Source organism: Lipophrys pholis (assembly GCF_963383615.2).
Source record: "Lipophrys pholis genome assembly, chromosome: 17".
In the NCBI taxonomy this organism is placed as follows: domain Eukaryota; kingdom Metazoa; phylum Chordata; class Actinopteri; order Blenniiformes; family Blenniidae; genus Lipophrys; species Lipophrys pholis.
In genome coordinates, this window is record NC_137643.1 from 14,412,283 (window position 1) to 14,426,411 (window position 14,129).

The 14,129-nt window shown below is 41.2% G+C and overlaps 1 protein-coding gene across 1 annotated transcript; it reads right to left on the bottom strand.

The window, feature by feature from the left end:
- Window positions 1-4,615: 4,615 nt before the first annotated feature.
- On the bottom strand, window positions 4,616-7,580 carry hoxa11a (homeobox A11a). The gene is made up of 2 exons (XM_080484150.1): window positions 6,783-7,580; window positions 4,616-5,985 (listed from the first exon to the last, which is right to left on the bottom strand). Exons 1-2 carry the CDS (start codon window positions 7,444-7,446, stop codon window positions 5,753-5,755), a joined length of 897 nt encoding a protein of 298 aa, XP_080340276.1. The 5' UTR covers window positions 7,447-7,580; the 3' UTR covers window positions 4,616-5,752.
- Between the last annotated feature and the right edge of the window lie 6,549 nt (window positions 7,581-14,129).

Below are 14,129 nucleotides of genomic sequence, written 5' to 3' on the forward strand. Positions count from 1 at the left end.
GGATATGATTAGAGGCACCCCCCCTCTCCACCAAGCGGACTGTACAGCCAATGGAAATGCTGCAAGATGGGCAGTCCCTCCCACTTCCAGGCTACGTAGAACTCGGGACGATATTCATCATGGAGCTGAGGCAGACACAGAAGACAGCGAAGCAATCAGTGTGTTCCTCACCTCGCCTTAATGCACCATATAGTTTAAAAAGGGGCGAGGTTCAACGCCACCCGAAGTTTTAAAAATCATTATCATATTTTGAAGATTGCATTTCCCAATTACATTCTTTAAAGAAGAATCCGAAACATCACTGTATCACCAAACACTTCCCGTTCCAATGCAAATCAAATGTGACCACAAATCTCAACACAGGAAGAAGCATTGGATTTATTAGACCCAAACCTCCTAAAATGATAGCAGTGCAGATCATGGCGGTGAATGTACAGGAAGTGAAATAATCGCCACAATTTTCTCTCACAAATACCCTAAAACAGTAAAGTATATTCAGAAGATAGGGTTCAAGTGAAGTTTGGGAGTATAGTGCTGCTAAAACCCACCAACAAAGACATAAAAAAACAAAGCCAGGGGAGCTAGAGGTAATAGTCTTTTTTAACTGTAGCAAGAATTCGCCTTTGGCAAAATGACTTGGCAAAAAGCCGCTATTTCTATATAAAGTGTGTCTTTCAGCTCGACGACAGTATGAGTCTGTAAGAAAATGTGTTTAGAATAATGGTTGCTATAGACAGAGTGAGTCATATCAAACACGTTTTCTTTCATCTTTTTTCCGCAGTAGGAGCTTCCAAAAAGACTTATGTCAAGTTTATGCAAAAAGGGATAACTGTCTTGTTCTAAATTACTATATTGTATCACATATAATCGTGTTATAAGCTTAGAGTTTGAACTTATATTCATTAATGACGATTCTGCTGAACGTAGCAAACTTGTGCCCGTGCGTAAACAGAGGAACGGAAATGTCCCGTCTCGAGTTAAACCTCAAATATGAAAAAAATAAGAAATACAAAAAGAAAGTAAATGTAAAAGGGCTGACATGTTCAAACATTAGACACCAAAAATACTTTGTCTAGTAGTGCATGCCGAAACGCCTTAAAAACTAAGACTTGGAACCTGTTGTAACGTTTCTCTTAATTATATAGTGAAAAAACGAACGCGCATTTAACGCTACACCTTAAAACACAATCTCTAAAAAATATTAAGAACATAAACAGCAAATTAGCAGGTTTTTTTGTTTTTTGTTTTTCATCTTTTTATCTTTATACTACAATTGAATACCAGACGTGAGTATATTCGAATACCTGTATGTAGGTGAACATACTCATAGTTTGCAATCACGCACGACGCATAATGTTAAACGTGAATGTATTTTTGTCCAAAGAGTATAAAAGCTAAACTAAATGAAGCAGTACTGTGGTGTTCGTCAGACTGTTTTATGAACACCACAAAATCCAAACTTGGCTCCGACAACTAATTTTAATTTGTTAATCTGTCAAACTATTGATCACAGTGTTTTGAGGCAACAGTCCCACAGTAAAGCAGACATAAAGCTTCCGCATACAAGTCATCCTGTCGGTCCAATTTGGGGCAATAAGGGCCACAATAAAACTCTCCTTCCATTTCGTCGTGTCCTTGGCCATGTGCACTCTATTGCTCTCTCTCTCCAGGTTGAAGTTAATCTTGGCCAGCTTTGCCATTACCAGACCCAGGTGGGCGCGAGCCCCCCGGGTTTGTTTGCAGCCTCTTGTACTGAAATTGGGAAATCTGGGAGAAATTCATAAATTGAGCCCATTTAGGTTTTCAAACTCGGCCATTGACAGCTCATTTATGCACACTGGCTTAGACTTTTACCGCGTCGAAGGTGGACATTTGTCAATCGCTGCTGGTCATAACGTGCATATTTTAAACTACTTAAGTTCCATGAAGATTATTTATGTGCGCATGAATATAAAACAATAGCCTATTACAAGAGTAAAATATGTAATTACATTTTGTAGAAAGCGTCCATAGTATATTAGTATTAAAGAGCAGAGGCCGTGCGCCGGGCATTTCCCGTTTAGGTAAGTATAACTAAAACATAAAATAATTCATGATAAATGCAGTTAAACTAAGCCTGTGCACTTTCCCCCACTGTGGCCTGTTTCTTGTGGGACACATGAGCCTGTAAGGAAACAAAATACATCAATTAATTATGTGTGCGCAGGATTAAATTGTTTTGCTTCGCGCACTTCGCGACGTTGTACTGGCACGAGGGCCTATCGATATCTTTGTGTTACAGTTATTAATTGTAGCTATTAAATCTTCATTTTCACAGCTGCCCGGCTATTATATCCTGAAAACAGTTTACTCTGACCACTGGCTTTGATCAGGCCCATATAATCGTGGCCGAAGAGGCCGTTTGAGTCGTATCATGTTCGTCCCGAGTGCAGTTATGAACAATAATGCGGCGTTTTATTACATCCAGCGGAAGCGTTTATTTTTCACGAGAGACAAAGGAGAAAAAGACTCGGTCCACACGCATTAAGGTCCAGAATAGCCACTCGCTTCACTTCGACTGACACAGAATAGCCTCAGAGTGTATCTGTGTGACTGGGACAGGAAGGAAACGGAGACGCGATCGCTGCTCTATCACACTGAAATCGACCTTTTGAATTACAACTTTGGCACGAACTGGGATTCATTAGTTCTTTTGTGTGTGTGTGTGTGTGTGTGTGTGTGTGTGTGTGTGTGTGTGTGTGTGTGTGTGTGTGTGTGTGTGTGTGTGTGTGTGTGTTTGGGGTTTTTTAAAGCTCGTTTTCATGTTTTCAGCGGATTCTTTGAAGAGAAGGAAGACAAAGAGGACTCAGCAGACCCCCAGACTTCGGTGACATAAGATGAGCTGCTTTAGCATGCGAGCAATTTGAGAAATGAAATCATTTGTTTTCCATCCACCGCTTACTGTCGATAGGATGCCAACGGTGTCGCGTAGTAATACAAAAAGCAGGAATTTTCACAAATCAAAAACATTTGTCGGTGAAACTGGAAGGGCCGGCAGATCTCTCCAGGTACACGCATGCTATGCTATACTTGACCCATTAAAAAGCTGTAGCTCAGCAAAATTGATAGCACATGCAGCATGAAGACTTGGCACAGATGTGTTGCCTTATTAGGGCCTCCAGGAAGACTTTTCTCTACCGCACGAAACTAGACCCAAATCGGCTCTTATCTCAATGTGTCAAGTCTTGCAGGCAAAGAAAGAATGTAAGACGTGAATATATGAACGCTTTTCCCCACCATTCTGAGCGAATTATTCAACCTCCAGGCTTTGTTTACAACTTTTACCTGCGTGCATGTGAGGTGAGCTTGGAGACCAAAAGATCCAAGGCCATGACATTGGTCCCAATAGCGCCGCCCGGTGGTTGGAGAGACAAATCCTGAGCGCAGCATTCGCCTTTAAGCAGCACACTCGGGGTGGATACACCACACGGACGGAGAAACACTCTCGAATGAAGTCTGTGCCGCCAGCGAGCAGAGGCTTCTCCTATCCGTCCTCTTCCTATCGTCGCTGTCGCCTCCTTGGTAACACAGTTAATAACCTTGGGTCTCAGACGGTTTATTGCACTGCACTCCAATTGTACAAATGCTCCAGACTCTCAGACAGCTTTTATGGCCGCGTTGCTGCGGCAACGGGGAGGATGTCCCGTAATTAGGGACGGAATTCCAGCGCGCAGTAAAGAGTAAAGGATGCGCAAGGCAAGGCCGGACTATGGCAGAGAGAAGCAACCATAAACTTCAGCCTCTCTCCCCCCGTTTATGGCCCTTTTGACTGTCATATATGAACGCCAATGCGCTGCGGCTAGCTCCCATAAACACGGTGATAACAACAGCAAATATGGCGACCCTCGCCAAAGGAGACTGCTGCTGGAGGAGCGCTTCCAAAGCCAATCAGTGAAATGACAGTTAACACATAGAGAGAGGCGAATGCTCGGAGAGAAACGATTAGAAATCAAAGTGCACATACTGCTGTGCTTAATGTTTGGCAACAAGTTACAGGGAGACACATAGGTGGCTCTATATGCACAATAATTACAGGTTTCCTAATGTAAGTGTTGAATACCTCACAGGAGTCAAACTATTGTGAGATTGGATACTTGTTGATTGTAACATTTTACCAGAGCAATAATAATAAAATAAAATGAGTATTTTCTACCGGTGTGCTTTTAAATAGTTTGTTTCCGTGTTTGTTTGTATTGTATTTATATCTCTTTATATTCAAGTAAACCAAGCTCAATTGTTGCACATTCTGAAATAAACTGCCAGTTCCTAATGTATTTAGTTACTTTAATGACTTTATTTGGGGAAACACACGTCAACAAGCAGGTCCAATAATGTGTCTGCCTGTGGACTTTTTGTTATTAACGGAAGTGCATGTGTAATTAGTTGGTATTTTATTTATTTGCTAAGGCCCCCAGGCAGCGTATTGTCACACGTCTGCTGTAAGTTTAATGTTTAAAGTTATCTTGCTTCAGTAAAATATCTCCTGATCGTAATTTGGATCCGGTAGGAATTCTGTGAAATAAAAGCGCTCGGGGTAAAGACAAAACAATGACAACAAACAAGTTGATTTTCTTTTCAGTACTTCCACTTTCAGTTGTTGTTTTTTTTCTTTTTTTATTGGAAATATAGTATAATACACAATAGTTTGGACATACAAAGCAATTGATTCAATGCAATGACCCTGACCAGCCTTGCCCTGACAGCAGCACACTCATATGTAGTTGTTGTTGTTTTTTTTGTATTTTGTATTTTTTTTTTTTTATGTGATCTGACTGCAAGTATTTCAAGGATGACGAATCGTGAAAAAAGTGTATGCATATCAGACCACTTAGGATCGCTGCATGGATAGGCTACCTGTGTGAATATGCTGGGCGTGTACCCCAGTGCAACTCCACACAGATCCAGTGGACAAGCTTATCTCTCTGGTTTGGCCAGCATTGTCAATATTCGACTGATAGTCTCCGAAAAAAAAATCAAAAATCAAAAAGAGATTTGGGCATCGAAAGATACGCAAAATATAAATACCCAGCCCTCCTTCTGCAGCAACGGTTAAGGACGACAGAGGCTCATTTTGAGGTCAGCTCGAACTCTGCAAGGGACACCAAAAGCCTTGGTGATAATGGACTTTGACTTGGGTAGCCGTGGCATTACAGGAGATAGTAAACGAGTGGCTACGAAATAAATAAGCACACAAAACAGAAACACATAATCCTCATCGATTAGGATTCATTATTTGGTCACACCATAGACTCGGTCACCCCGCCGTTAAAAGTCACATAATCCTCATCAGTATATAATCCCCCCACAATTGTACTGATTTCAACAACAAAAAATAAAGTCAGATAAATCTTTTGATTACAAAATACACCAAATCAGTCAATTATTGACTGAATTATTTTTTTGCCCGTGTGAGAAGAAAATAAACAAGGCGTCTGTGAGTTACAATATGAACAAGGGCCTTCGCACGAGTAAAGTCTTGTCGATTTTTTCTTAAATTTCCCAAAACTGAAGATCGAACTCACTCTTTAGGTTGATTTTTTTTTTCATATCACGGGATACCGATGTCCTCGAACTTGAAATTAACCATTGAGCCGTATTGTTGTTGCACCATTGTGGTACACAATGTACACTGCATGGGGAGCAACAGCCGGAGAGTCAGTCTGTAAACGAAGCCTGTCCCACAGCAGAGGACTGCCGGAGCAATGACGAGCCCCTAAAGCAGAGGATTTGACGTGTAATACTGTAATCTGTCTCTGTTCAATTTCTTCTCCTTCATGCGGCGGTTCTGAAACCAGATCTTCACTTGTCGGTCGGTCAGGTTGAGCATCCGAGACAGTTGCAGCCTTTTCTCCTTATTTATGTACACGCTGAAGAAAAATTCCCTCTCAAGTTCTCTTATCTGATATTTTGAATAAGGACACCTTTTCTTGCGCGTCCTTTGTCCACCTGCAATTCACAAACACAGAAAAGCACACCGGTTACCGAAAAATTGAAACATTAAATCCGCCATGACTTCGGTATAAAGAGATTTATATGCTTTGGATATTGCCCGGATTACACATTTCCTTTACATGAATATAAGTAACATATTTCAACATTTCAAGTGTCACATATAGTGATATTATATTACACTGGAAAGATTACCAAACCACTTCTGGCTGACGAGACAATACACTTGGGCTTTGACCTTTCCTAGCACAGGAAAACAAGTTCAATTTAAAATAAATATATATGAGTAACTGACAAGCACTGGTGAATGAGAGCGTACCGCCCAGACAGTATACATGAAAAAATCAATTTTTTAATAGAACATGTTAAAGGGAAAAAGTACAAATGGGAACATAAACTCCATGATCGCTTTAACACAGGAGCCCATGTGTTCTAAACCTTAAACCAGAGGCGACACCCTCATTATATGTAAGGATTCTTTTAATGCTAAGAACCCGTGAAACAAGCACCTTGAAAAATCAATGGCGATGCCTGCATGTGTAGGAATTTACATTCATAAATGGAAACGTCAAGGAGTGTTGCAGAAAAATCACCGTCCTCATGTCTTTCACGGCCAATTTCAATTCCAAACACGTGATCCTGCAGTTTATAACAAAGTTTTGTTGGGGGTTGGGGGGGTCTACGGGCCCTCTATAAACCTTATATGCTTATAAAACAGCATATAAAATTTTTAACAGCAGCGCGCAACATTACAAACTTTCTCTCATAACCGAGGAGCTGACTTTAATACATACTGCTGCTGTTGGATTTCTCCTCATTGTTGCCGGAAGATAATTCGGGGCTGCTCGTCTCCTCCCGCGGCTCCTTCGCTTCGGTGTCCCGGCAAGAAGGCGCGTCCTCCGGCGCAGAGCTCGGCGGCTTGCTCGCCGTTTTGTCCCCTGAGTAGCCGTTCGTGGAGGAGCTCTCCGACGCGTTCCCGTACGCCGTCTCGTAAAATTGGTCGAAAGCTTGTGGCAGTACGCCATTTCTGCCCACGTTCCCGTAGAAATTGGTGGCAGCGGAGCCGGCGCCCGTGTGGTGGTGGTGGTGATGGTGGTATGCGGCAGCGGCAGCTGCGGGGCTGCTTTTGCCAAACACATCTCCTACGACGGCGGTTTGTGCCGACAGACAGTCCCGGTGCACCATGTCCTCCGCGCTGGGGTAACACTGAGGCAAGTTCCCCCGGTGCGGCCATTTACCGGACGCGTCAATGGCTGCATAGTCCCTGAACGTCACCTCTCTGACGGGTTGAACCTGCGGCAGGTTGGTGGAGTAGGAGTATGTCATGGGGCGGGTGGACGGGCTCTGGGATAAAAATGAGGGAAGACCGGAGAAATCAGCCCCCGCTGACACGTAATAAGTGCAACTGGGCAAATACATGTTCGATCCGACGGGGACCCTTTCGTCAAAATCCATCATCGTAGTTCACCCTCTTCTATAACTCTATGTCGGGCTTGGATTCTTCTATAGCCGCCCTGAACATGGCTCTGAAGCCCCGTGCCTCCTGCCTCTTTGAAGCAGGTTCGCTAAGCAGAAATTTGGAGACGTAAGCTGACGTGGAGAGCCATCTCCATCCACTCCACAGAGGAGGAGGTCACGTGACCACGCGGTAGAAATTGACAGAATTTCAAGCTCTGTGTGTGTGTGTGTGTGTGTGTGTGTGTGTGTGTGTGTGTGTGTGTGTGTGTGTGTGTGTGTGTGTGTGTGTGTGTGTGTGTGTGTGTTTGCCTTCCCTGCTGTGTGTGTGTACGACAAAGAAAGAGTGTGTAGGAGTGCGAGAGACATGACTGCTCTGTGTCCTAAAGCTTGACATTGGTAGTTTATCGCCATGTCGACTTAAAATCAAATTTCTTGAATGCGCGTCAAAGTTGATTCAAAGAAAATTTGTAATAACTGTCAAATAAGACAATAATTATGTAAATTCACGTTTAAGTTCGAGAAAAAAAAAACATAATATTTGCGCTCCATCATTTTTTTTAAATCTTTGCCGAGTAAATATATTTACATAACTTTTAAAGTTTCTCAATTTGCTTCGTGTTTCAAAATCAACTTATCAGTATTTGGTGGAACAAAAATATTTTTTTTATCCTGAAATCCAATTGACGTGATATTAACTAAAGCAGTCTCACTGTGGACACCTAACATAAACCTAAATTAGAGGAAGGAGACACCGGCTTATCTCTAAAGTCTGGTTTTAGAAATGTCTTAGTCATCATCATTTGGTGGTTTTACAACATAGCATTTGGCTCAGTGGGCATTTGGTTATCAGGGTCATGTTCAAAGTAGCGGCTAATGTTTCAACTGGCCACAACCTCGTGTTAGTACCATTATAAGAACATTCTGAAATTCTGACAAAACAAATATTGGATACGATTTCAAATCCATACACTTGCAACTTCAAACACTTCAAAAAGTCAAACGCTCCATCGGTGTTTTGGTCGTATCTAAAAATACGCACAAAAGAAAAAGGTCGTCTCTGATAGATAATAATGGCTGAGTGGTTTTAAATATTGTAATATGTTCCTATGTTTCACAGAAATAGGACGAAATCAAAGACACCTTTTCCGAAAATACCACAGGCTCACTGAGGAAATTATGTATGGAATGATGGTTAAAGTCTTACGATTACTAAACGGTATGTTTCAGTAGTCACATTTTACACGTTGATTGTTAAATGTTTGTTTTTTTCCAAATATTTCCTACACCACTTTGTCCTGTTTCCCAATTTTTCTATCTGTTTAACATTTTACAAATTCACTGCTGCAATAGTTGCAACATTGCTGCCCGCTCCACTTTTACGCACGGCTGTTTCACAGGGCTCTGCTGCGGAATAGCTTTAAAAATGCGTTGTAAAGATCTAGCGTCCAGAAATTTACAAGACACCTTTATGTTACAATGAATAAGAATATCTACAAGATACACAATTTACACAATTTATTGTCATAATAATTATTCAAATAACATTTGCGTCAACCCTACAAACAAATAACCCCGAATCAGTGCTTACAAACGAGCACGGTGTTGCAGAATCTAAACAACGAGGCAAGTCCAGTTTACAATTATACCTGAAAGTATCTTCGTAATGATAATTCTGTCTCTGTATATTCAAGCCCTGAAATACAATAATAATAATAAAAATACAGTGAGGCTACGAATAGGTATAGGCCAAAATGGAGATATCTGTGGTTTAAAGAAGCTAAAGTAAACTCAGATAACAAATGTGTGGAGTATTATCAAATGCATTTCTGTTATTTGATTTAGTAAACATGCCTCAGTGCAAATTCCCCGGATCTCCGCTCAGAGGCCACCGTGGAGCTTGTTTTGGAGAGGCTGCAACCTGACTCTAATGTGCTGTGAATGGGAGACCTGAGCTCGGATTAAGATCGCCGCGGCTGGTCTGGCCCCACAGCCCGGAGAGCATGTACAGGGATTCAAAGGGCTCTTGGTGGCACATGTGAAACACAACCTTGAAATGTCACTCATACTAATGCTTTGCGAGTAACCGGCTAACGGTCCGTGAGTGTATCAAATCAGGAGAAAATGTAGTTGTGATATAAACTATTTTGCGTTCAGGCCCGTTTATCTGGATAAATACCAAAGACACAAAGTATTCCAGTGTTTTTGCGACACCACGCTCCGCCTCTAAGACAATCCAGACAAATTCTACGAGTTGTGCTGAAGCTTTTAAGCTGTAATTGAGGACAGGATGCCCAGGAATACTAAAGCCAGCTCTGCACAGACCTGGGTTTTTATAGCTACTATAGTATTCTAGTGCGCTTTTTCCCCTGGCCAGACAGACACCACAAAACTGGCCATGCATGATAGGAAGTCGCCACCTACGGAGTCAGAGTCAGCAGCTGAGGATCTTCAACAATCTAAACATGCATGTCAATACAGGTAAGGGATTCTTAAGTTACAATATACAGGACTATCTCTTACAAAAAAAAATTGTTTCATAATAGAAGAAGTTATTAAAAAAAACAAGAACTGCAAATGTTCAGAGTCTGGCTTTATATCAGTTGTGGGTTTTTTTGTCATGAAAGTAAGTCTTTTACAGAACGTCTGGAGATTTGCTTTGTGGTGTTTTTGGTCACTAAACTGTAGTCTGGCGCTGCGTAAAAGATCTCAAAGCCAAAGCTTTGTCTGTACGGTCGACTTCAAGTTCGGGGGAGGGAGAGGGTCTTTTCCAGAGAGCAAAGGACCCCCGTGCCCCGGATGGAGTTCCTTTAATTGCTTGTGCCTTTACGCAGGCTTTAGGTTGCAAGATTAATTGATAATGTGCCTATAACAGCCAGCAAAGGTAATGTGAAATGAACTTCACCTTCGCAGTGTCTATCGTGACATGCATAGGCCCTCGTGATCTGCTGTGCTGTAATCTTTCCTTAACAAATGAAAGGTTAAACGATTTATACAAACAAAACGTTAGTGGTGTATCTGCAGAGTAGTCTGCTCATCGAAACCTATTTTGATAGTATTGCATTTTTTGGTATAAAAAAACTAATGGATTTATAATTGTTGTGTGTTTTTAGAATAAAGTGCATAAAATACAAAAATGTACTTAATTTTAGTTTAGAGAGAAATACTATTAAGAAGATTTGCCTCTGAAACAAACAATTGATGTTTTTCCGAGAAGCAAGTCTAATTTTCCGGCCTCAGTCCTTAAAAAGAACAATTATACCCACAAACTGGATTTAGATTATATATAAAAGAAAATAATCACATTAACGTGAAGCTCGTATCCCAACACCATCAGTAGCTTTTGATTTAGACTTGAATGAAAGCTTGGTTTTGTCAAGCTGAGAATGCAACGTGTAGATGGCCCAATTCTGGTGCCATAAAAGCTGGTCAAACAACAAGTAAACAATCAGGTCTGGGGAGTAACTGAAAATACAGTTTAACGCCACGTCAGGTAGCCCCATGGGCTGTAAAAGGGTCTAAATAGGAGCATTCACCCTCTTGCAAAGCAACCTCCTGTAGTTCCTGTCTTTAAGTGAAATAAAAAGCCCAGAGGTTTACTACAGGCTGTTTTTGTTTTCATTAAATGGTGAAAAAATGAGCCACCACACCTGCGCCTCAATGCGCCTTTAGATTCCCAGTCCAAAATAAAAATGCTGTCTTATAATGGGCGCAGCAAGAAACCGAAATGTGCGCACAGTCAGTTTGACAATATAGGATCCTTATTCTTTTCAACAAAAATGCAAAATTAAACTTCACAATTTAATCTCTGGTGTGGTTCTACGAGAACCAAAACAAACCAAAAAGGTTCGGTTACTTACTGATTGTGTTGTATTTCATTTTCAAATACAACATTTATTAGAATTTTGATTGTGATGTATTATTGCCACTGACTTAGAAAATGTAAAATGTATAAATAGTAAAGTGTTTTTGAACTTGAATTGCACATGGTCTTGGCTCAGCCGCTGATATGTTGCTGTCTATTTTGCGGGGGATTATAAAACCATTTGGCTGAAACCTGAAACAATCGCGCTTACTTGCGTGAGTTAGACAAAAAAAAAAAAAAGGCAAAGGTGCATCAATAGCGAACTCAATTCAGCAAACAACTGTTGATTTATCCACAGGTGACAGAAATGTGGGCCGATAGCAATGGCGACGACAGAGGGGCCAAACGGACCACACAAGGGCCAAGCAGGGAGAGTGACCAACTCCACGGTCAACGGGAGCTCCTCTTCACAGCCAGGAGAAGCACAATGCTGGATGAGCCTGCAGAGGGTATCCTGGGAAACAAGGCGACCTGGACAAAAGGACATAAACTGGATTTCTGGGGTGGGGGAATAAAGGAGCGATCACCTGAAGAAAATAGGCAAAGCTGATGAGGAATTGTTGGGAAAATCTTTGGCACTGTGAAAGCTTTCATCTTCATTTGGAAAATTGCATCACGCTCTGCAAGATACACTTTTGTATCGGAAAAAAATGCGTTATTCCACGTATAGTTTGGGCGGATTGTGCAATTGTTGGATACAAACATACTCAGAGCATCAAATTTCAAATTGAATCCCGGCTTCCAAATTCAACTGGAAAAAGTCAAATTTCTTAAAGCTTAATTTGCACAAACTATTGAATCAGGTTGTAACAATAGTGTTTAAAATAGCTAAAGTTTAACATTTTTAAAAGAATATTCTATACTTACACTAATACTTATTTTTCAGCTCAACCTACATTCAAATCTTTACGAATTATCTACTAGAAAATGGTGAAGTCAAAAGTGCTTGTGTGTGTTTTGACGGCAAATCGCAAGATTAACAAGGGGAATGCATTTTGAATCCCCGTCAAGGCCTTTTTCGTGTTTATTCTAAAATTGGATTTAATGTGAAGCGCCGGAAACACAGTATGCGTTTAAAACATATATTCTGACTCGTCATAAACACGCTTATTCATTTCAAACACACTTACGAACGAAATTCTAAATCTTTCTCCACTTATTCCGAATCTTAAACTTTAAATCTACTGTTTTAAACTCGCGTTTTGCGTTTACACACCCCATCGTCCCAATTCCTTAATCTCACGAGTTAAAAACGTTCTTCTAAATATTTGTTGATCAAACCCTCTATAAATACATGTTCTATTGTAGCCTACTTTAAAAATCCAATTGAATGTCATCCCTACGCAAAAATCTAAATGCAATTCTGCCAATTGTGCGTATTCATTGTGCCTAAACAACAAAAGAAAACATCCTGATCATGTATTTCCCTTTCGGTAAAAATCAAATTGGTTGAGCGTCCTTGCCATATGGATACTTCGATAGGAATGACAGTTTAGGGACGATTCCTCCATTTCAGATAGAATCTAAGTTTAACAAGCAACTTCTGTATGGCTCTCGTTGATATTTATTCTGTTGCTGTGTTTGGGGCATTTTGAAGGGAAATACTGTTGTTCTCATGCGCAACAGACGAAAACACTGTTCGTATTGTCATCCTTATTCGCTCACTGTGTGCGTATAGAGAAAACGCAGTACAGTCTGAATGAATTGCTTGATTTCAACTTATATGTAAAGTAAATTGACATGATCAAATAACACGAGGGCAGAAAATGTGTAGCCGCATGAAGGCGCCGGCTGGGACAAGGATGAGGCTTTCACAGATAAGCTCGGTCAAGTGCTTCTATTTGACTGCTGTCATGGTCTTGGAGAAGCTTATGTCTACTGAGATCTTTGTGGTTTGTTATGGGATTACCCTCCAAACTCGTGCGCTCAAGCTTGACCAGAGCTATGCTGCGGAATGGCTGAAGGTTGCAGGCCTCGCCTCAATTACGCACAGGGACTGCGAAGGTCAATGTAAAGAGCAATGGCTGGCGTTGGCCCTGTCTGTGCTCAGCCACGTCTGACAGATCGGGGGGAGATATATTAAACGTCCTATAGTGGATTATACTCTTATGGAGCAATCTCTTCAGTCAATGACATACAATCTGCTCGGAAAAAAAGATGCCAGAAGAAGCATAATGTCGTTCATTGTCAGTCACTTAAAACTATGCATTTGATTAAAAAAAACAAAAGAAAACAACAAACAATAAATTTTCTGATTCAATATTTTGACGTGGCCAATTTACCCTGCTGGTTTCATTTTAGAAGGACGTTTAGTGCAAACAGCCGTTAATGTTTGTCTCAATGTCAATAATGATTGTCTAACAGGATTATCCTTTTAAACTTTACTTTTTTTTATTCACTTTTGATTACAGTAAGCATAAGCGATGCATGAACTTCCACTTGGAGTCTTAAATGATTGATAACAGGGTAATTGAACTTTTACTGCACTGAAATATAAAGTGTAATTCACTCCTTTTCCTTAGAGTGGCAGCACAATTCAATCTTTGACTGGGCTTGTTTCTGAGCCCGCCTCCACAGATTATTTTGACCAATCAAACACGGCGCGTTTGAGGGACGAGGCGGAGCCTCGTGCTGTGAGCTTTGGACTGTCGCGCCATGCCTCAGGCTGGAGGCGGGACTTGCTGGATTGTTTTGGTTGACACTCAGCCAATGTAAAACTGCTCTGTGTCCTCACAGCCAATCAACTTTACCTCGGATAGCCTCACTGGTGGAAACTTCCGTTCTGTAGCTCCGTGTCTTCCGCCTCCTCATCGCCCCCCCC

Excerpts from the sequence above, each read along its gene's own strand:
- hoxa11a (XM_080484150.1), bottom strand. The coding sequence starts at position 7,446 with ATGATGGATTTTGACGAAAGGGTCCCCGTCGGATCGAACATGTATTTG. Across the intron at positions 5,986-6,782 it reads GGAGAAATCCAACAGCAGCA|GTGGACAAAGGACGCGCAAG; the intron begins GTATGTATTAAA and ends TGTGAATTGCAG.